Source organism: Podarcis raffonei, chromosome 5, assembly GCF_027172205.1.
Source record: "Podarcis raffonei isolate rPodRaf1 chromosome 5, rPodRaf1.pri, whole genome shotgun sequence".
In the NCBI taxonomy this organism is placed as follows: Eukaryota; Metazoa; Chordata; class Lepidosauria; order Squamata; family Lacertidae; genus Podarcis; species Podarcis raffonei.
Window position 1 is genome coordinate 59921231 of NC_070606.1, and position 22994 is coordinate 59944224.

At 46.7% G+C, this 22994-nt stretch overlaps 2 protein-coding genes across 5 annotated transcripts; both read left to right on the top strand.

Moving 5' to 3' along the window:
• Positions 1-1860: 1860 nt before the first annotated feature.
• Positions 1861-3472, top strand: MARVELD1 (MARVEL domain containing 1). Its single transcript, XM_053389501.1, has one exon. The coding sequence runs from the start codon at positions 2028-2030 to the stop codon at positions 2550-2552; it is 525 nt and encodes a 174-aa protein (XP_053245476.1). The 5' UTR covers positions 1861-2027; the 3' UTR covers positions 2553-3472.
• A 7371-nt stretch (positions 3473-10843) lies between these two features.
• Positions 10844-22915, top strand: ZFYVE27 (zinc finger FYVE-type containing 27). 4 transcript variants are annotated; one of them, XM_053389508.1, is made up of 13 exons: positions 10844-10956; positions 12152-12355; positions 12904-12974; positions 13449-13635; positions 16012-16107; positions 17417-17529; positions 18842-18984; positions 20255-20326; positions 20634-20654; positions 20960-21107; positions 22114-22160; positions 22345-22426; positions 22707-22915. In XM_053389508.1, the coding sequence occupies exons 2-13, from the start codon at positions 12153-12155 to the stop codon at positions 22769-22771; spliced, it is 1248 nt and encodes a 415-aa protein (XP_053245483.1). In that variant the 5' UTR covers positions 10844-10956; position 12152; the 3' UTR covers positions 22772-22915. The 4 variants fall into 4 exon arrangements, with proteins under 4 accessions (XP_053245483.1, XP_053245482.1, XP_053245484.1 ...); XM_053389507.1 differs by having other exon boundaries at positions 10845-11042; XM_053389509.1 differs by lacking the exon at positions 20634-20654 and having other exon boundaries at positions 10846-11042.
• Positions 22916-22994: the final 79 nt, after the last annotated feature.

Below are 22994 nucleotides of genomic sequence, written 5' to 3' on the forward strand. Positions count from 1 at the left end.
GCTGGAAAGGATCGCTAGCCTGACCCCGTAACGTCTGGCTTCTCAGACCACTTCGGCAACCTGCTCGCCTTTGCCTGTCTGGGCAATTACGGCCTGTCTGGCAAGGCAGCAGGCGAGAAAGGGTTTGGAGCGTACCCATGGGCGTAGCCAGGATTTTTGTTGGGGGGTGGGGGTGGGTAGAACCTAAGTTAGTTAGGTATTTTTATTGATGGGGGGGGGGAGAGCTGCTCCTCCCTGCCCCCCCGGCTACGCCCTTCAACGTGCCTATTCCGCTCTACTGAGCCACGCAAAGTAGTCGCAGCCAGACACGTGCTAAAGGTCGACGTGGAGGGAAGGCGCGGGCTCCACAGCCAGCTCCTGCTGCGTGCCAGGAAGCCAGAACCCTCAGGCATGAATTTTTGCCGCCGTGTTCTCTGGGAAATATGTAGAAAGATGCCATGGGATTTGACTTGCCCTTTGATCCCCAAGAAGACGCACACTGAGATGTAATTTTGCAAACTTATCATAGAGAAAAAAGGGATCAGGGTTAAAGGAATGCCCTGTTTTCATTTAGACCTCTGCACCCCTTTCCAGGGACAGTCGCATCCACTCAGGATACAATGTCACATGGGAAAATTGCACAAGTGTGTATCTTGCTGCAGTTCCAAGCTGAAGAATGCGTCAGCACAAGCAAGAGCTTCCAAATGTGCAATAGTAGAAAAAGACATACTTAAATGAATTTTTAAAAAACAAATAACTAAGTGCAATGTAAACTTTTTTCTGGAGAATACCATGTGAGAAGTGGTGCCGTGAAACTTAAAATCCTGCACGTCACACAGAAATCATTGCCTGCAGCATCTTAATGAAAGTCAAGAGACCCACTAAGATCAAAATTAGAGTGATTTAAAGAATGGATCCTTTGTATGCGAGTTGACAACCTTCCTTTTGGAACATTCAACCCTGCTAGAGGACAAGCTGGTTTGAACCTGTTTAGGAGAGGTCTTGACTTACTGATTCATTCATGTACGACATATCTTGGTCACCTATTCATCCTGTCCTCTGGGCAGCTCACAGCAGTTTTAAAATAAAGCCAGGTCTCTAAAGACAAAGAGTGAAGTTTACAGGCACAGGCCTGTAAGTTGTTTCCAGATAAGGAAACAACTTATCCATTTAAAGCCTCCTAAGTTTTTTATTTTTATATTCACAAGTTAAATCAGGAGTGTGGAAAGAAATACCACTGGTTTTTTCCTGGTCTCCTCTGCCTCTTTAGAACATAGACAGAAAATTGACCTGAGTTCTGACATCCAAGATGAGAGCAGGCTGGAGTTTGTTTGCACCATCTAGTGGTGCTGGCCAGGACCTGGGCTACCAGGAGGGTCAATACAATGCAGAGTTTTGAGGCTGTGTACGTGCCATACACTTCAAGCACTTTACCCCCTTCTGAATCCTGGGAACTGTGGCTGAGAATGGGAAGTAAAGATCCTGAGAATTGTAGCTCTGTGAGGGGCAAACTATAGTTCCCAATCACCTTATTGGGGGGAAAAGGAAATGTGCTTTAAATGTATGGTGTGCTTTAAATGCATGATGCCTATGCAGCCAATGTGCCCAAACCCATCTCCTGCAAGGGAGAGGCAAAACTCTGTGCCTGCAGGGCCCACATGCTGAGGCAACCTTTCTGCTTAGGAAGAACTGTTGGCTGAAGCAGTACATAGTGTGTAGCTGAGGAAACTGTGATGCTAAAGCAGCCAGCTTTACTGGGTGTTTTGAGAGCTCTTGGCTTGGGACTGCAGGGGCGTGAAGGAGAGAGGAGTGAGGAGTTAGCAGAAGGATGGAGAAAGAGAACCACCCAGAGAAGAGGAGGGGCAAGGGGGGAACAGGGAGGGACAGAGCCGGGAAGCTGAGAGGCCCCTGCACAGGAAAGTCCATTGAGCTGCAGATGTTTGGCAGCTGCAGACAGAGGAAGTGCCTGAGAGGGGGGTGAAGTTTGCTGGGCTCCAGAAGGCAGAACTGGACGGGACAGAAGCGCCTGGAGGCCACAGTCTTGCAGCATGGCTCTTCCACCACCTCCGTCCTCCCCTCCACCGCCTTGCCCGCAGTCGAGAGAGACTCTGAGTCTGAACAGGCCCTTCTTGAGAAGTCTGCTGGGAGTGCTGCGCATTGCCCAGCTGCTGACGGGGGGCGTCTGCTGGGTGACTTTAGCAGCGCACAAGTATGAAGGAGCCACCTACTTTGCGGTCTTTGCGGCGGTCCTGCTGTGGTTGCTCACCTTGGCGCTCTTTGGGCTCAGCCTGCTGGGCCGCTGGTCTCTGGTGCCGGTGCTGGGAACCCGCTGGCTTATGACGAACCTAATGCACGATCTGTTGCTTGGGGTTATTCTTTCTGCAGCTGCTGCAGGCATCCTGAGCCAGAAGGCACAGAGTTTCAGCTACTGCAACCTGCCAGACTACATATGGCCCTGCAGTTACAAAGCCTACCTGACTGCTGCCGTCTTTGCAGGTATCACTGCCTTCTTTTACCTAATTTCAGGACTCTACTGCCTGGTACGACATTTCCAGGGGCACAAGGATATCTGAGAGATGCAAGAAGGTAGGCTGATGGGCAGGGATGGACAGACCCTTCTTCAACCAGACGGACAAGCCTTGTACACATACAGTCCCCACAGACTGCTCCTTGTTCCAGATTCATCGTTGCCTTCCTGATGGAGAGAAAAAACTTCAATAGACTTTATTGGGAGAGGGAGAGTAATCCCCTATGTCCATGGTACTGATGGATGCTGTATACCCTTCATCAACGGATGGATGCATGCTTTCATGACCCAGAAGCTAGAAATGGTGTATCCTTCAGATTAAATGTGGGAGCCAGATTGTGGGTTTCCCCGTTTCTTTTCTTCCTTCCCTTGGCAGGTGGGTCTCTGTGGGTCTAGAAAGGTTTGGCCTGGTCTATGATTCCAGAATATGTGGTTGACATAAGGTGCCCTGGAAGCCCTTGATCATTCAGTGTTATTCATAATCCTTATAGGAGCAGATTTAATTTAGTTTGTAGCGTTTGTCCATATGTTTTTATGCCATATACATAAGATCTCATCCTCTCACATTTAGTTAATGTTTAGTAATACTGAATATCCACCCTTTAGGGTGCTCTGTTGGTATATTATTAATATTATCCCATTTCAGAAGTTATATAAGCATAAGCTTAGAAACCACCCCCAAAAGCTTCCATTGCATTCTTTTCTTCCTCCATAGCATTCTGTTTTTAATCAGATATTTATAAATGATGGTTCTTAGTAACTTTTTATTTTAGATATGACCCTGATGTGGACATTGTGACATTTATAGCATAGCATAACTCCAGTAACCAGTTTTTACTTTTTAAAAATGGATGTGTTGAGGCTCATGTCTTTTGGATATTTGCACTCCCTAACCTGTATTTCCTAAATGTGGGGCATTGGCTTTGCTGATTAAAGCAAGAGGCACATTCTCTTTGCTTTTGCTCAGATGAAGTTTCTTTGTTCTTACTATTAGATATGTAAGCTAAATACTGACACCAACAATGGGATCCAAAGCTGAGCTCATGAGTCCATTTCTGAGGCCTGGCAATCCCTAGCTCAAATTACACACACTGTGCCCATAAATGTCACTCTTGTAACTTCCTGAATTAATTAATGCTTCAGTTCCTTGAAATCTTCTTGAGCCATTGCCTCGTATTTGAGCAAGCCACCCCACAAACCAATTGGTCATAAATAATAGGAGTTCTGCAACAGGTTATGTAGTGATGGAACAAAAGGGGCCAGAGAGCAGGGCCCTCTCACAGAAATTGGAGTGAGGTGCTGGTCATCATCTGAGGCCAGGATTGGAATCCAGGTGGATCATAGATGTGAATCTACCCAGTGTGGCTCTATATGAGGTTGGGGCCAAACCTTGATATTTGGTATCTTTAGGAGGCAAGTACTTGGATATTACCATAGTTCTGTGATCTGCAAAGACTTCCTAAAGATACCCAAATTCAGGTTCCTGCTGAAGAAGACTAATAGTGTGTGTGTGAGAGAGAGAGAGCTACCAGATTCCAGACTGTTCTTAGCCCCTTTTATGGCAGGGTCTGTATCCTTCTGCTCCCATCATATTCCAGAGAAGGAGGCATATTTTATTCTGCATGAAACATCAAGATAAATCCTACCCTGGATGGGAGAAAGAATTGAAAGAGAACCCCAGGGTAAAAATTTGCAGACAGGCACTGCAGCTGAATGGTCGACAGTGGAGGAAATGTAATTACTGCAAAAGCTGGCTCTGGGCCAGAAAAGGGGAGGAAAATATTCCTATGGCAACTGTGAAGAGAAACAGTTACATCACATGGAAGACTTCTAACAGGGTCAGGGTGCAGAGTGCCCAAATTTCCCGTGCTTAGCAGGGAAACAGGATCCAGTGCTGTTGGGTACTACTCCCGCATGTCTCATGACTTTACATGAAATATAAGAATGTGACAGCACTAACCATACAAACCTTGGAACTAGGATCAACCCCCAGTTGCTAAAGGTTTCATCATGCTCCCCCAGTAAACTGAAGGTTTCATCATGCTCACGGATTGTCACACATTGGATTTCACCACCACTGGATTTCTGTCTCTGAAATATAGAAGTGCCTTGGATAAGAGACCCCTGCACCCCTTTGACTTCTACTGTTTGTCTAATTGTGCTAAACTCCCAGAGCAGCTACCACAGCTATCTTTTGCTAAGATGCTACATCTAATGTGCCTATATATCCCTACCTTTTTTCAAATGGTAGGAATAGGATCATTCTTGTTGGAGCCTCTTTTCCCTGTAATAAATGGACCCTATTCCAGCAACACCAAATGAGGAAGCCCACTTCAACCATGCTTAAGAAATCATATCTCAGAGTGGACCGCTGGAGTTTCCAAAAAACCATTTGATTCCAAACTCTGAACATTCCTGACTTTCTTCCTTCTCTTCTACATGTAATAAAAACCTTGCTCCCCAGCTGTTTTCATCTTCATTATTGTACTTTGCCAAGGGTATTTACTGAACATTTATTTGCTTGCACAGAGATTACACAGAGGTTATACATTTCCAAATTTGTTTGTAGGGAGGTCACGACAATGAGCATCCTATCTGTTTTGGTTGCATGGAAATTATGTGTGGTATTCAATGAAGTTTTATGCAGAGTAGACCCATTGGAATTAATGGACCTACTTTTCCATGTTCATTAATTTTATTGGGTCTACTCTGAGTAAAACTTAAATAACACCATATATGTATTCTCATCAGTCATCATCTCACACTTTTTAATGCATTTTCCTGTTGCTTTCCCAGCCATAGAAGTTTTGTTTTTTTAAAGTGAATTTGTTGTGCCAGGTCCCTTTAATTACACAAACTTAAATTTATGGTGTGTATTTTCCTCCAAAATAGTGAGACCAATGCTTTATCTAGCTCAGCATTTATCTGACAAAAGTGGCTAATGAATACCATAGGGACATTCATAAACAAAGCATAACTGTGAGATCCATCACCTATTTTATGGCTCCCTGCAGCATCAGAATAGAAAAGATCCCCTGTATCTTCCCCCTTTTCCTATTCTCTCTCTCTGGATTTGAAGGTTGTAGGTTTTTCTCCTGGGCCAGACCCTTTTTACTTCTCACTGCTGATCCTTGCTCACTCAACCTTACACCTATCACATGCCCTGCTCTTTGACTGTGTGTTCCAGGCACCACAAGATACTAATTTCATTGTCACCAACCCAGCTATGTGTGTGTGTGTTTTAAGAAAGCCGTCAGAGCAAACCTGGAGATGTGCGGCAGTGTATTTCACAACTCTCTTGCTACTAATTTACTCAGAGATATTGATTCTCTTATCTCTGTTACTCCATTTTAAGCAAGCAAAGGGCAATTATTCCATTGATGCTGTGCTATCGTCATCTATCAAGATGACGTCAGGGACCTTTTGAATATGAAATGGACACATAATATGTAAGTTATAGGTACAGTACCAGGGCCCTGGCTGCTAGCCAGTCATGAACATGGAAGGTTATTCTATGTATCTAAAGCAGGGATGTGTGGACAGATGTTGTTGGACTTGTGTCCCATCAGTGCCAGCCAAAGTATGGCTGATGGTCAGGGTTGATAGCTTGGTAGTTCAGCAACAGCCACAGATTCTCCAGCCTTGATCTAAAGGGTTGATAAAGTATGTGGTTTCCTACAAATGCAGGGCATTCATTACTCTTGAAATGATTTATTTTAAGTAGGTGGAAGTTTGGAATCCCTATCTCACTCCCTATCTCCCACTCAATCTGAACCCTATCTCTCAACTCAAATCAAGCCTTATCTCTCATCTCAAATCAAGCCCTGTCTAACTCTCTCCCTCAGAAACTGCTCCTTTTATTCTCCCTCCAAAGTGCTGCTCCTCTCCCCTCTGTGGCTAGCTGACTTTGTAGTCAATCAGCAGAGGCTCCAGCACTCTGGTGGAATTTCCGAGGGACTGCATCACCAGACTCTGGTCTGGCTCTGCTGTCCGTCACAGAGAGGAACAGCTTACTGGAGCCACATTGAGGCATTATTTGGTTCCATACTCCAGTTGCTATATTGGGATATGAGACTGGACAAGCAGATAATGGAACAGCAGCCCTGGTTTGGATTATCTATCCACTTCACAGTCAACCATCATGTCTGGCAAAAGGTGCTCTCTATATAGGGAGTTCTCTGAGTCACACCTGCCTATGCTGCAGCAGCGGCAGAAGTCCATGATGTAAGACCCCTCATCATCTCAAAACAAGCACGAGCTGGTTATGAGCCAATATGAGGTCTGAATCCTGGCCCTTCCAGGAATCCACAGACCCATAATGACTCTGCTGATGACCTGCCAGCCAGTTTAAAGAAGAATGGTGAATTTTTGGATTTGAGAATAGAGAAGCAGGGCAGCCTATGAGTCAAAACAGACAGAGAATGAGTAGTCCTAAATACAGGGCACTGTATCTCCCTCAGCTGTTTGATACTCAAGAGGTCATTGCATCCCTTTTCGGGGTAGATAGAGGGAAACACTGAGAGGTGAAGGAGTATAAGGCAGGAAAGGTGTTGGCTGTTTATTGGATCAATTTTTGGAGCAGTGTCTACAATTGTTTTTGCTTTAGAGAGCCTTAGAGATCAGGTTTCTGGAGTCAAAGTCATTCTCTGAATAAAATTCTGTGAATACTGGAACAAGAGGTTGCAGTCAGGATAACAGCCTTATTAAAGAAATCACTCAATTGGCAGCTACTAAGGTTGTATCCACAATCCTCTATACTCCTAGTAGCAAAGCAGAAAACAAAACAGTAACACAAAAAGTAACACAAAACAGAAACCAAAGGTAGCACAGCAACAGCAACTGAGGTTATTGTACATCAATGTCTCACATTACTCACGCATGGAAGGCACCAATCAACACATGTCAATGCAATGGCAGAACAATTTCGTGGCATTGCCCTAATCATTGTACACTCCCACTACTTATACAACACCTTAGTCGTCCATAGAGATAGCACTAGGTCTCTGCTACCTCATCAGGTACCGTAGCACAATGAAGAGGAGTGTAGAGTCGAATACATAAAGCCACAAGCTTCAGACTCCCTCCCCCCCCCCCAGAGCAGTTTGCAACCTACTCACAGTAACCCGTCTTTTGCTAGGCAAACAGACAGGCCCAGACATGGAAAGGCTGACATTCCGATCCCAACAGTCAGCCAGTTCCCTGGTCAATTCAGTAGGAAGCATGCATTGAGAACCCACAGGCGCCCCAGGAAAAGGGATTTCAGTCTCACAGACAGCAAATTGCTCCCACCTAGAGAATCATCAGAACACTGTGGATAGCATAGTTGGAGGAGGAGAAGCCAGGACTCATGGTGTTCTGTTTGGGAACCATAGCCCGACTCCCAAACAACATGGGTTTCTCATGTGTAAGTTCAAACCCTGGATGAAGTATCTCAACTTTTAAGTGCCAACTTTTAAATGCATGCTGAATTTTTTATTATTCTGCCAGGCCTATGCAGGCAATTAATAATACACCTTTCAACAAAGGTTAACTTTTGTCTCTTGTTAACTTGTTAAAATGGTTTTTATTGTTTAGTTTTACGTTTTATTGCGTCTTCTAAGATAGTGCATGCCACCCCTGGTATTATATGTAACATTAGTACAAATAACCACAATGAGTTTATTTCTTTCATTTAAAAAATTGCTACCCAATTATTCAGGGGCACATTTTAACTGATTACTGCATTTTGATAAGTTAAACTAACTAATCTACCAAACCTGGCAGCATTAGTGTGATGCTCTTCTGATGGTAAACACACCCACTGCTACTGAACACTGGCTATGTTACAAGGTAATCTGGCAATCCAATCCCTGATTCTGACACCCATTATACATCAAGCTTGTTCTTCCAAGAGCTGCCACCTACCTACCTACCTACCTACCTATGGGAAGTGCCAACTGGCTAAAGCCCAGATCCAACTCCTTTTCCAAGCACTTCAAAACTTGTGCCTGTGCTGATCAGTTCCTGTTGCTAGACAGCAAGAACATTTTCCACACAAAGCAACAAGTTTGCTTCAGATCAATAACATTCCTCAGCCACACAGCACTTTAGTTCAACTGTGACAAAACATATTCATACTGCAAATGTAAAGTGCTTAGAACCAGTTCCCTCAAAGAACAGGAGTTCCTGTTTAAATTTGTGGTGCAGGCATATTTTGCTTCTCTTCTAGTTGCAGAAGGAAGCCTGAGAAGCCCCACCCCAAACCACTGGAAATCCTTCTGAGATTTTACCAGACTTGTTTTCAAGCCTACTTTGTGAACTTCAAGTCTAAAGTGTCCTTTTTACAATGGCCATTGTGCTCCTCAAGATGCTAAATTCTACAGTCAAAGCCATTTCTGTACTTGTGCAATGTAATCATGCAGTAACACATGCTCATAAATGTCTGCCTCTAGTTTAATAGTAGAGCCATGTTGGATAAATGCACACAGTGAATACAAAACCAAAAAGCACTGTGGGGAAAAAGCAGTAGCAGACTGGCATTAGTGTGTGTGTGTGTGTGAGAGAGAGACAGAGCGAGAGAGAGCGCATTGAAAAGAAATAACTTGAGGGAGGCAGTGTATTCTTAGGTAGTTTCAGATGCTCTCAGCTCAAAGTTGTACAGTGGTACCTCAGGTTACATACGCTTCAGGTTACATACGCTTCAGGTTACAGACTCTGCTAACCCAGAAATAGTGCTTCAGGTTAAGAACTTTGCTTCAGGATGAGAACAGAAATCGTGCTCCGGCGGTGCAGCAGCAGCGGGAGGCACCATTAGCTAAAGTGGTGCTTCAGGTTAAGAACAGTTTCAGGTTAAGTATGGACCTCCGGAATGAATTAAGTACTTAACCTGAGGTATCACTGTACATAGGTTATTTTTGCAGAAGCAGAATCCCACTGAGGTGCGAGCAGCTGCCTATTCCTGTTGTTGTCATCTTAGCAGAGATCAGTTATCGGATCTGGACAGCCACCTTGTGGGTTTTGAGTGAAATTGCAGTTGAGAATGAGCATTAATTTGAGTTCCTTTTGTCCCCGTTTTGCACCTAAAGCATAATGTATGAATGGGACCATTATATGCAACTTTATTTTTTAAAAAAAATAATATTTATTAGAGTTTCAAACAATCACAAAAATGACAAAAAAATAACAAAACAAAAAAGAATAAAAATATGCAATAGAATTTGTGTACATATAAAATTAGAAGATAAAGAGTAATAACCAGCCTGAAGAATTTGCCTGAATGAAATGTCATAGGACTCCATACATATGTTGCATTAGTTTTTATTCAAGGTAGCCACTTATTTCACTTGATAAAAAAGAATGGATGGGATATATTGTCAAAGTATTTTAGCAGCAGCTTTATGCAGAGAATTAATCAGGTTTCTTTTTGGTGTATGGTACTGCTCCTGCAGGTCCTTAATAGCTGGCTTGAGGCTACCCAATTTTACAAGTGTTTAATCCATTTCCATTCTTTTGCTGGTGCAGATCTTTGCTTTTAGCTTCATATTTGAATTTGCAGCCTCCCTCCTGGAATCTCCCCTTGGACCATGAGTGTAGCTGGGGTGGGACAGCTGCCCCCCTAAATCAAATAAATCAATAAAAATACTTAACTGAGGTTCTGCCTCCCCTAACATAAAGCCTTCCCTCCCTAACATAAATCCTGTCTACGGCCATGTCTTGGACCACTGAAGCCTGCTTTGTGCCCCACAAGTCTGATCACAAAAATCACACCCTGTCACTGCACCATCTCCCAGGAGCATGTACAAAGCCATGCCATAGGCTCCCTGGGATACCATAACCTTCAGTGAATATTATGAGCTACTGAAGCTCTTTTGAGACTTCAGGGCTGGTTAGTGCTAGTTTCTGGACTTCAGCGAGTTCCTCTGGGAAGATTCAGGTCAGCCCAAGACATTTTGCTGTCTGAGGTGGAACAGCAATTGACCCGCACACCCAGGTCAAAGTGCATAGCATCCAAGGCGGGTCAAATTACAGAAGGGCCGTAGCTCAGTGGATGCATGCAGAAAGACAGGTTCAGTCCCTGGCATCTCAAGGTAGGGCTGGGCAAAGCTCCCTGCCTCAAATCCTAGAAAGTCAGTGCCAATCAGTGTGGGCAGAACGACTGGCGGAAAAAGCGGTTCAGAGACGGGGAAGGGACGAATCACTGAGCCTATATAAAGCGGCCCGCGGCGAATAAGAAGTACGAAGGCTCCCATAGGCTGGTGGTGGGAGGCTCTTGCCCAATAGGAGCTGCAGCTTTTCCAGCAGAGGACGCGCGCGGCAGCGGCCGCTTCCCGTGCTTCTGATTGGCCGGCTGCCTCAGGTGGGCGGGTCAGGTCGCCGCTTCCCCGAAGCGTGCGCTGCGCAGCGGAGCTGAGGCACAGCCGGGTCTTTCTGCCCAGGAAGTGTCGGCGGCAGCGGCGGTGTTGGCGAGACGGGTGAGGTCGAGGTTGGACGTGGAAGGGGAGGCTCCGCCCTTTCGCCCTATTTGGGGCCGTAGGGCTTGTGGGCCGCTTGTGTAGAGGTAGGTGGGACGAGCCGGCGGCGCCTCCTCCTCCTCCGGCGGAGCTCTGTGGCTGCCCCGCAAGCAGAGCGCTTGTTCCGCCGGAGCCTCCGGGGTGCAGCTCGTCAAGGGCTGAAATCCCGTTTTTCTATTATTTTTCGGGAAGGGGCTGCTGTGCCGCGATGTGCGGAAGTGCAGCAGATGAAGCTTACCCGGCGCTGGGAGGATCTGATAGAGAGCGCTTCACCTGCTGGATTTCTGCCTGCCATGGCGCAGGAGCCCCTCGGGGGAAGAGAGAAGAGGCTGGTCATTTTAACCTCCTTGTCTGGAGGAAGACATTTTGCCTGCCTCCCAAGTACTGAGCTAGCAGGCAGGAGCATCCCATGCTGTCCTGTTTTGCCCCTTTTGATTCACCCGGATGACCCAGGTAGTCACATTGCCAATATCAAATAAGTTGCAGAATATGATCTGGTCATTCCTCTCTCCACCTGAACGTGTTCCTCTCGTGTCGCAGATGCACCCCACATTCTTGGATGCTATATTTTGAGTATCACTCAATGTGGGCTGCTTGTCCCTTGCCACCCTGGACCTATCCTGCTAGATTAGCTAAAGAGGATTACAAGAATGGATTCTCTTTGTGCCTTTGATGCATGTTTATGGATATATAGTTTAATATGTGCTTGCAATTGTGGGTGTATAAAATAAATTATTAGGCCAGATTAATTAGCACAGACTGTCTGCATGCCTTTTGGTATATATGGCATAGGGTTACAGGGGATGTTTCCCCACCCTGACTCCCAGGTGGCTGCAGTTGTTGTTTGCAAAAGGAGGAGATGCTTTTGAGGAGCTTCCCCATGGCTCTGCAGCTCTTGGGACAATTTGTGTGTTGGCTCTCCCTATCATGCAGGTTCTGGGGCCTCAGTGGGGCAAAAGTGACACCTGTTGTAGGTATCTCTGTTTCTCATGACTTGCCCAGTCATGCAGTGAATGCAGTTCCTTTGCATGGGGGGATGTGGGCCCTTCCCTTCCCAAAGGTCATCTCTGTTGTTTCCTTCACACTAGGGGTGGGGAAGAGTTGACTATTTTTATTGTTCATTTTTTTGTGTTCCTCTCGACCTTCACATCTACAGTATGCAGGTTCCAGAGCGTGAGGGTGGAGCGACCACAGGGAATGGACTGGACAGCCCCACGGCTTCCGATTCCCAACCAGTTTCTCCTTTGCCACCCAAGCCCCCTTCCTTGGATCTCTTCAACCTAGTAGTATCCTACAAGCGACTGGAGCTCTACTTGGAACCACTGCAGGATATTGCAGAAGCGGTGTGGTTCCTCCTCAGGTTGGTGCCCAACTACTTAGTTGCACCTTGTGGGTGATGGTTGTGGTGGAGCTAGAGAAAAAAAATATATTTGTTGTCATCTGCCATGTTAGAGGGCAGAAAAGCACAGGCTCTTTGGGAGTCTCACTTTTGCAAGTGGGAGAAAAAAGAGAGAAGAGGAGTCCTCTTGGCCAAATACTTAATTCCACTTATTCTAAGAGATACCAAGCATTCAACATGGGAAACACTGTGTGCAGTTGGGCTTAAACAAGATATGCTGCTGCATTTGTGACTTGGCTAGTGTCTATGGCTGATTGCAACATTCCTCCATTTTAAAAAATACCCTACCCTTACCTTGCTTTTGTCTTCATTCAATCTAATTTGATTTCTTATTTACATACCGTTTTTCTGTGTTACTGTGCTCAAGGCAAGTTAATGTACTCCATGACCCGAGACTTAAACTTAGGCTTGCCCTTTCCATCTCCACCATTCTCATGTTCATACCTCATTTGTACAGCTAAATATCCTTTTGGCGTGGCAATAAATGCTTGATCATGTATGTTTCACAGCTGGCAGATGCCTCTCTGCTCCCTCCTTACTTGCCTGGGCCTCAACTTTCTGCTGCTGACTCTTAGTGAAGGTGAGAAATGTTGGACCTTTGTGCTGGGGACCCAATAGGCCTCCTTTCAGGTATGATGTGAGCCTTGGGGGATTTATCCTGTGGGGAATAGAATATGTTATTGGGGGCAGATTATGAGGGCTAGCAGAACCAATTGTGAGAGGTAGTAAGGAAATGGAGTGACTGGCAGGCAGATGGGCCTCCTTTCAGGTGGTTTATGGGGTAGTACATAGGAAGCTGCCTTATATCAAGTCAGACCATTGGTATGTCACGTTCATTATTGTTGACAGTGACTGGCAGCAGTTTTCCAGGTGTTGAGAAAGAAGACATTCCCTCTCCTACCTGGAGATACCAGGGATTGAAACTGGGACCTTCTCTGTTCAAAGCAAACGCTCTACCACTGAGCTATAGGTGATAGTGGTACAGGTGTGTTGTGACTGGCCAAACAGTGGGGTGGTAAAATGATCTCTGCATCTATTCCACCTTTCATTCCAGCTGCGTGGTATGGGCTTTGCGTCCTGCTGGTCTCGGTGCCAGCCTTGCTGGGCTACCTGCAGGAGACATGCCGCATCCGTCTGAGTGAAGAAGAGCTGGCACGTCGTAGGTACCACAGTGTGCGGCGTGAGGATGTGAGGAAAGTTCAGCTTGCACGACATGAGGCTGTGGCTGAAGTGAAGGGCTTGTAAGTGCTCTTAGGGAAGGATGGAGAAAATGCGTTGACCCGTAGGTGGGTCCCTTTGAAGTATGTAATTGGAAGGATGCTTCTTGGGCTTCTTGTTCACACCACACATTTTTTTCCTGATGGTGAATATTGCAGTCGTTCTGAATCCACTGGGCTTAATAGTCAACCCGTTGCAAAATCGAGATTTCCACCTCGTCATTGTGTTTTTCTCTTGTTTGATTTTTGTAACCATTTTTCTCTATTTTGTGTGGATATTTCCATTGTAGATAAGTAATGTGCAATTGTTACCCTGAATAATGGGAGCAATTTAGCCTGCAGAATTAATTTAGTGACCCTTCTGTGTCACAATTTGTGTGGTATCCCACCATTCCCCTTCTTTTGTCTTCTATGATTTCAGCCTCTTCACTTACAATGTCTTTTTCATTTATTTTTGACCAGCTGATTTTTCCTTTTGAGTTTTTATTTCTCCCAATCATTTGTGTGTGTTTTTTAACACAAGGATATTTCAGGTGCACAACTACATAGCTCTGAAGCTGTGCCCAGTAGGGCACAATAATCCATTTCTTCTTCTGCTTCTTCTTCAACCATGCACTTGTGCACTTGAAGAGCTGTGCACAACTGCACAGAGTTGATCTTTTAATGTTTAAGTAAACAGCTGCACAGGCACTAGCACAGGCCAGTGTGTGTCATGGGGTGGGCAGACAGTGTCTTCCCAAATGGACCCTATCACGGATACTGCCCACAGCATTCTAACAAATGCATTACGCAGTTGGCCAGCAACACAGGCATTTGTGTCAAATCTTAGTGGTTGAGGGGGAAGGTTGGGACTATATTTCAGGATAGTCCATATGCTATTGCAGGTGCTAACCATTTCATCATTGCTGTGGGGCAAGAATTGTGTCATGACTGGGGGGAATATAATTGCACAGTAACGTTGCGTGTGTGGAAGATGGTGGTGACCCCACTTTTAAGAAACTCTGGGAGAGCAGTGCTGACTGCTCCTCTAGATTAGCTACCTTCCAAGGTGCTTTACTGCACTACTGCCGTTCACCCTTTGGGGGCATTGCACACCCTTGCTAGTTGGGAGTGTGGCTCTAGGAGGAAGAGTTACTAAGCATTTACATGACTCTCCTGCCCATGCCGCAAAGTATGCATCCTCCTTCCAGGACAGTGGATCGATTTCAATCACCAGGCAAGAAGCCTCATTTTTAAATCATTGATTTTAATCAACTTTTCCATTTGTACAGTTATTTTCCCCAAGAAATGGGTGTTTTTGCTGCTCGATAGAGCTATTAAAACATATTGATTCACAACTAAATGCAACCGTTACTTCAGATTTACTACATTTATTACCTACTTATGAGGAAGACACACTACTGGTGCATCCTTTTGTTTAAGAAATAATGGATTTTGATTATTATTATTTTTTTAAAATAGGTTTTTTTATTAACATATTGTTTTACTTCAGCGTGTCTGTACAGACAAGGATTTGCAAGTCAAATTTTAGAAGACATTAGAATTTTCCTATGCCAAGGACTGACGGTTAACTGCTCTGATCGATGTTTTATCAGGACATAACACTTTATCAGAGTGCTGTGAATTCAGAAAGCGGCTCAGTTTTTGAGACCTGCAACTTAGATAGGGAGAAGTAGCTGGAATCCAAGGGCAAGTTCTCCTTTTTCCCATTACTTCTCCACCCAAAGGTGACCATGCCAGTAGGCACTTCGTCAGCACTTTGCACAAGGCATTGGAGCCTGATAGCCAACCCATCCGTCATATGACTCGCTGAGTTGTAGCCAGTGAACTCAAATCTCTTTCTTTATGGGAGTCTGCATTCTTTCATCTAAAAGTTAAGAGCAGAGGTGCCATGTTACTACATGCCCCTTTAGTATATAGGGTCCAGGCAAGCCGTGGTTAGGATTGGAGTGCTTGTTTTGTGGCAACTCTGAAGTTAGTTGTCATTATTCAGATTTGTAGCTATAGGAAAGAGATGCCCAAGATTGCCTCATCAGTGGATGTGAACCCAGGGTCTCCTATACTCCACAGACAAGAGTGCTGGACTCCAAATCATAATGGCTTTTATCCCTCTAACAAGACAGGTTAACTTACACAGGTGCTTACTGTATCCAACTTGCCTGCCTGGAGCTAGCTGGCATAGGAGGTTCATCCTATGCAGGGCTCATCTTAACTATGTCCTGTGTGGATGAGGGAATCTTCTTTTGCACTCCAACCCTTCTCTTGAACTGAATGAGGGGCTGGGGATCACTTTTCTCCATTTGTGAAGCAGCTTGGGCATAGGTTGATGCAGCGGCTACGAGGTTGTGAGCAGAGGGGCCTGAGGAACATGTTTAACTCTGCTGTGATCTCCTTTTCTAGCTTAATCCAATTAGAGGCCCTCTTGAGCCGGCTGTGTGGCAGATGTGAGGCTGTCTATCGTGTCATCTACTGGGAGAACCCTTCTCTTTCTTCACAGTGAGTGTTGCCTTAGGAATACTTTATGGGAACTAGGTGTCATGGGCAGGTTGGATGCAGAGGAATGGTGGGAGGAACCAGCTGGGGAACCCGCAAGAAAAGAAGGCTCAGAGCCCTGGGATTGGTGGTGGGATGATAATGATGTTGATGAGTGGTCAGAGGGAGGAGGAGGTGTCAGAAGCTGAACAGGTAACAAGGCTTAGTGAGCTGGGAGAGTCTGTGACAGACAGACATCCAGAATCAGGGACAGAAGCTGAAGCAGGAGAGGAGGGAAGCCAAGAGGCAGAGAGAGTCTGGCTGGGGAAGGTGGCAGGGGGTCTCCCTCTCCTGCTGCGACAGCTCCCCTCCCCCCTGGTTTCCCAGAAAGAGGTATGAAAAGAGTGGAGGAGAAGTTAGTTTTGTGCTGGTGCAGTCTCAGATTGCGTGGGGAAAACCCTGGAGAGGAGGGAACCAAGGCAGCTGTGAGCAGATGGGGACCTTCAGTCTTAGCAACTTCTTCATGGGGGCAAGACCTGCCAGAGATGAGTTGCATTGCTCATTAGGCAGATCCTGCTTTTGCTAATAAAGAGTTAACTCCAACTTGTTCGGTGTTATTTACTGCCAGCTCACTCCTGTCACTGGGACATTGCTGCCTTGCTGCTTTGGGAGGTTTGCAGGCTTGTTTACTGGGTCACTTTACGGGGTCCCGGGGTCCCTGCCTTCCCCCTCATATTGGGCAGGTGTCCATGCCCATATATATCGTGGCTGGTGTTCATGGGGAAGCTATCTGGCTGCATCTGGCTGAACAGGTTTCTCTGGATCAAGGGGAGGTTATTTGCTTGAAAGGTAGGCAAAGGGAGGTGATGTCATCATCATCACCATCATTTTATTTGTATGCTGCCTTTCCACAGTTAAAACAATGCTCAAGGCGGCTTACAATATGAAAAGATTTACATATTGCAAACATAGCAAAGTAGTCATAAAAATAAAACACATCAAAAACTACATAACCAAACTGAACAATTTCCACATAAAAATAAGGAAACAAAAAATTCATATCAATAATAGTAAAAACTCCAGACAAAACTTTCCCCAAAATACCCCAGTCCTTTCTGGGCAGCAGCAGCAGTTCTTATGAAGCCTGTTAGAGCCGCCCTAGGACAGGTGGAGAGAGGCAGGAACAAGGCTCTCAGGCTCCCCCTAGATGCTCTCTGTTCCATATCCAAGAATAATGGGGGGGCTGGACAGGCTTGAGGTGCTCTCAAGGCACCTGGCTGTTATCCTGATGCCCAGGTGTGTCATGTCCCTTCTGCTCCTTTTTTTTGCCCAGGTTTTATGGGATGCTGATGGCTTCCGTTTGTGCTCTCTACCTGCTGCCCTTATGTTGGGTCTTTGTGCTGCTCAATAATGCCCTTTTCTTGGGTAACGTGGCATTTTATCAAGGTAAGAGATTGCTCTTCTCTCCTGTACCATTCTGTTCCATGGGAACCTTGGGGATGTAAGCTGCAGCAGCTGACTGGAGACAGGGTGCCCAGGGTCAAGGCTTTCTTTGCTGTAGATCTGTGCACCCCTGCTGCAGCCCTATCTTATTCCAAATTAGGGCAACAGTGTGAAGCTGCTAGCAAATTTTGATGAGAGAGGAAAAAATGCATCTCTTCTGTGCTGCCCCAGTCCCATAAACAAGCTCTTTAGCATTCAAGAGACCTGAGTAGTCACACTGTTCCTTGGGCACAGCTTAGTAGTGGAAGATTTTTCCATTTAGAGGTGTCCCAGTGGGGAAGCACATCTTGGGATGCTAAGGATAAACTGCCTGTTGCAGAAAACGGGGGGTTATCACAAAGGAGACAGTCCTTTGCTGAAAAACAGTTTGGGTGTGTGTGGTGAACATTTGCCCTCTGAATGCATCTCCTTCTGGAATTTTGTTTGTGTGGGATGGTGGCAGGGAAGAGTGAAAACAGGCATGAACCTATTCAGAGCACAGCTCTTTTCACAGTTCCCACCCAGAGTGAAGGCACCCAGAGTGGCCTCACTTTGAATAGGTTTTGTGAGGATGCTGGAGGAGTGGCCAAGGGGCTGCGAATATCAGCAAACGGTTGCAACACCCCCCCAAACAACACAAATACAGTGGTACCTTGGGTTACATACACTTCAGGTTACAGACTCCGCTAACCCAGAAATAGTACCTCGGGTTAAGAACTTTGCTTCAGGATGAGAACAGAAATCATGCTCCGGCGTCATGGCAGCAGCAGGAGGCCCCATTAGCTAAAGTGGTGCTTCAGGTTAAGAACAGTTTCAGGTTAAGAACGGACCTCCGGAACGAATTAAGTAATTAACCTGAGGTACCACTGTAAGTAAATCTGGGTGGGGAGATTGGGGTGGGTGGGTTCAGGGAACACTCCAATCTCCTGAATTTTGTGCTGAAAATCTGTGGTGGAGAATATTTACTGTGGTGGTAGACAGCCTTTCCCCCTGTCTACTGAGGAGCTATGGGGTTATAGACAGTTCTGTCTGGGAGTGAGATTAGTGCTAGAGAACTGTGGGGTATTCAGGTAGGCTACTAGTGTTTTAAATACCATTAGCTACATTGGACATTGGTTGCTGGTGTGCCAGTATCTACTTCTTGGGTGTCTGGGTTGGAGATAGTCTTGAATGCCATGCTGTTCCTCCAGTCCTGAAAGCCTGTGCTGTTTACTGCAAGGCTTTCCTGAGCTTCTAATGGATGTCCAAGCATTACCCTTTTCCTCTCCCTCCCTAGTGTTGCTGGAGCTGAAGTCTGCTGTAGAGCAGCGTTTGGGCCTCAAGCCCGTTGCTAGGACTCCAGAGCCAGTGGAGCTGGATGCTGGAGAGGTCGGGTCTGGATCCCTGCCGGACCGGACACCTACGCCCACTAGTACTGAGGTAAGGTATGGTAGAAGAATAGATGGGTCTGTGTTGCCCACTTCCAAGTAGAATGAGAATTGATATGCTCATCCAAAGTGCCCAGAGAGTGTTGTTTTATCTTTTGGAAATGCCTTAGGTCATAGTTCATCCTGGCCTGCATAACAGTCTTATTAGCTGGTGGCTTCGTAGTTGATTCCAGATCTACAGTCCTAGGAAATGTGTCCCAGGTTCTGTTGGTTGTGGTTCCATGTATCTCTCCGCCAGCCCTCCCAGTCTCCTGTAGGATATGGAATGATGGAAACTGCGGCCCTCCATATATTGTTGGACTCCAATCCCCACCAGCTTCAGCTGGCCTGGTCAGTGATGTCGTCCAACAACACTTGGAGGACCCAGGCCATAGTGTGCAAAGTAAGGTCCTGATGGGAGTGGCAGAGAAATTTTGAAAGGGGTAAAGCTATGCATTGTGGATGAAAACCTCCCAGACCCTGTTCCCAATCTTGGCCCTGGAAAAGCAGGGCCTCAGTTTTGCCTACACAGGTACGTCTCTTTAGGGCAGCTGCCATCCTTGTTCTGTCACCTTCTTGCTACTTTTCAGAGTTCCCAAACTTTTTAGTTGCAGCTGGTTATAGGGAGGTGCACCTGGAACCTACTGTTGAAATGTGGAGCCTCAAAAATTGTGCCTGGCTTAATTTTCTCCAGTTGGTGCTTAAAAGTATAGTAATGTTTTCAGCGTGTCCCTGTCTCTTTTTTTTTTTAACAACTTAGCTAAGTTTACATGAAAATTTAAAAGGGCGATGCCCTTCTCTCCCTTCACACAGCTCTTCAGGCAGTCTTCACTGCTTGTTCCTGTGTTTTCCTTTTGTGCTGGCCATTAAGGCATTTCAGGACCTGCATACCAGCATTGTTTGGGGTCTTGTGTATTACAAACTACCATAGTAATAAACAACTGTGTCTAGGCAGGAGGGGAAATGCATCCTCGTAGCTTCCATGTTACTCTTGCATTGGGGTAGCTGGAATGTGATGGGGCCATCTGTGTAGCACCCCTCTTGGATTCATTTACCACTGTTACAAGGACTGGTGGGCCTTGCTTCCTTAGTCTTGTAACATCAGAACAGCCAATGGCCCATCTAGTCCAGCATCCTGTTCTCACAGTGGCCAACCAGATGACTGTGGGAAGCCAGCAAGCAGGATTTGAGCAGAAGAGCACCTGCCCCTCCTGTGGTTTCCAGCAACTCTCATTCAGAAGCATTGCTGCCTCCAGTTGTAACGTTGTTTGCTTTCCCCATAGGATCTGACCCCTGGCAGTGTGGAGGAAGCAGAGGAGGCAGAGCCTGATGATGAGTTCAAGGATGCTATTGAGGTATGGGCCCTGAGAGAGCCGCCTAGGGCTGGGACTGATCTGTGCTGTGGTGGAGTCAGGTGATGCTGCTAGGCCAGCAAGTTTAAGGGGACACCCTTCATCCTGTCACTGAAGGGCCATGAATGGCAGCCCATCAGAGTCCATGTCTGTGATGCAGTGAACATGTTGGTATGGGGAAGAGAGAGAAATAGGGGACTTGAGACAGTGCACTTTTCTGGAAATGGGTACACCATAAACGGTGAAGGCTAGCTTGGGCTGGGCTCTTCTGGACATCATCTCTTGTCTTTTCTCTTTGCTGCGGGAGCAGGAGACCCAGCTGCTAGTAATGGTGAGTGCGGGAGCTGGGCCACCCTGCCTTTGAGCCAAAACTCACTTCAGTTGCTCATGCAGAGCTGATGTCTTTGCTGTGTTCTTTGCCCTGATTGTGCCCACCTTCCCAAGCTGGAAAACCTGGCTGCAACCCTTCCACCAGCTTGGCATTTTGTGTGTTGCCCATGGTTAGCCCAGCCTTTCCTTGTCTTCAGCGCTTTGTCAGTGGGCGGTGCCCCCCAGTACGCCCTTGTCCTCCTGCCCCAGAGTAGGCACTGTGTGAACCAGCCGCTCCTTGACAAGCTTCCCTCTCCACCTGCCCAGGAGGATGACGATGTCTCCCACTGCTCAGCGGAATTCGACATGGGCCTTCCTGACAACCCCTTCATGATGAGCAAGAACGAGGTGATTCGCAGCAGGGTGTCACGGCTAACGGAGCGGCTGCGGAAGCGCTACCCAACCAACAATCTCGGTACAGGATTTGGGAGGGTGTGTGGAAGTGGCAAGAGTGGATGGTGCCGCGGGACATGTTGTCTTGTTGGAACTGAAGCGGGAACTGTGTAGATGAGCTTTCCTCAACCTGGTGAGGAAACCTGGTGCCCTTCAGATGCTTTAGCCTGCAGCTCCAACCAGCATGGTCTTGTTGGTTTGGGCTAATGGGGCTGTAATCCAAAACATCGGGGGGGGGGGCACCAGGTTGTGGAAGGGGGGTGGAGAAGATTGGCAGAATGGGAAGACTCTGACCTAGTTGCTGCCACAGAGGAGGCCTGCCTGATGTTAGATGCCAGAAACATGCCATTGTTCTTGGTGCTTTAAAAATATGTGTGCTGAGGTCGCTTCTGATGGTGAAATAATGTTGCAGATGAATCATTTTACAGGCAAGGTGTGGGTGGGGTGGGGTTAAGTACTAACATTTTTACAAAAAGCCCTTAACTCCCTTTTTTTCATTACCTCCGGAAACTGGGCTTGTGAGTTCCTACTTGCCAGTGTAACATGTCATTCTGCCCTGAGAGAGAGGTATGAGCAAGCCTGCTTAGTGGAGCTGAGTGGTTATTTGTATCAGGCCCAAGTCTTTGTTCCTATTCCAAGTCTAGCACTTGATCACTTATGCCACACTGGAATCTCATCCTGATGATGCCAAATTCCACCTTTATATGGCTTACGGCCATCTCTGCTCTTGGCACAACTTTGTGGAGTGGAGGATTGACATCACCTGGGAGGTGCAGTGTGCAGACCCATTTCAAATCTCCTCGGATCAAGGGTCCTGAAGACAGCCCTCAGTGGGATGTCCTCTTGGCACGTGGTCCCACCTGGATGAGCCTCCTGGACTGCCTAGTGGGGCAGTAGGTTATGTTGGGGCTTTTAGTAGGAAAGGACTGTGGGCAGACCTTGGGGGCAGGGCAATATTTCTATGCAATTTGGTGGGAGAAGAGGCACCAGGTTTGACTGTTACATGTTTCTTCTCTGATTTTCCGCAGGGAACTGTGCAAGCTGTTCAGCCACTTTCTCTGTGTTAAAGAAGAGGGTGAGTCTCTTGCCCAGCATGCCCCCAACTACTCCTTTCCCATTTCCTGCTCCCCTGCCTTGTGGATCTCAAGCCTGACCTCTGGTCAGCAGTGACTGATCTTCTTGAATCCTTGCATTTGAAGGAATGGCTTCCTGGGACCTTGTTCCTATAGCTGTGTTTGTCTCTCTTTCCTTCCCTCCAGCGGAGCTGCAGCAACTGTGGGAACAGTTTCTGCTCCAGGTGCTGTTCCTTCAAAGTTCCCAAGAGCTACATGGGGGCTACAGGTGAGTGAGGAGTGGGAGAGCGAGAGATGGCCTTTCTGGCAGGCAGCTTGGGAGGCGACTCCTCCTCCTTTGTGCGCTTACTGTTTCCCTTCTGGGGGAATTGCTGGGTGTAATTCTCACTGTTTCTAATTAATGCTACAGTGGGGAGGTAGCAGAGGACAGAGGCTTTCTCTCTCTTGGGGTGTGTGTGTCTGAGGGCTAATGAAACGCTTGTTGGGTTCTGTGGGTGGAAAGCTGCACAGTCCTTGGCCGAGTCTCTGACCAGTGCTTTCTACCGCAGCCCCTGATGCCCAGCGGGAGACCGTCTTTGTCTGCGGGCAGTGCAACCAAGCGCTCGTCAAGTGAGAAGCCAATCTGGAGCCCTGCCCTCTGCGGAATTCGCTCTGCGTCTCACCCCGTATTTGCTGATACTTGCGGGGAGTGAAGCAACAGCACCGTGCACTCCTTCCACTCTTCCCTGTACATCTAATAGGAAAGGGGTGTGAGCAGCTGGCGAGAGGTCCTGCACTCATGATTAACTGCATAGTAGGAGACTCGTGCACTAGACTACTGTAGGCTCTCCCTCCTT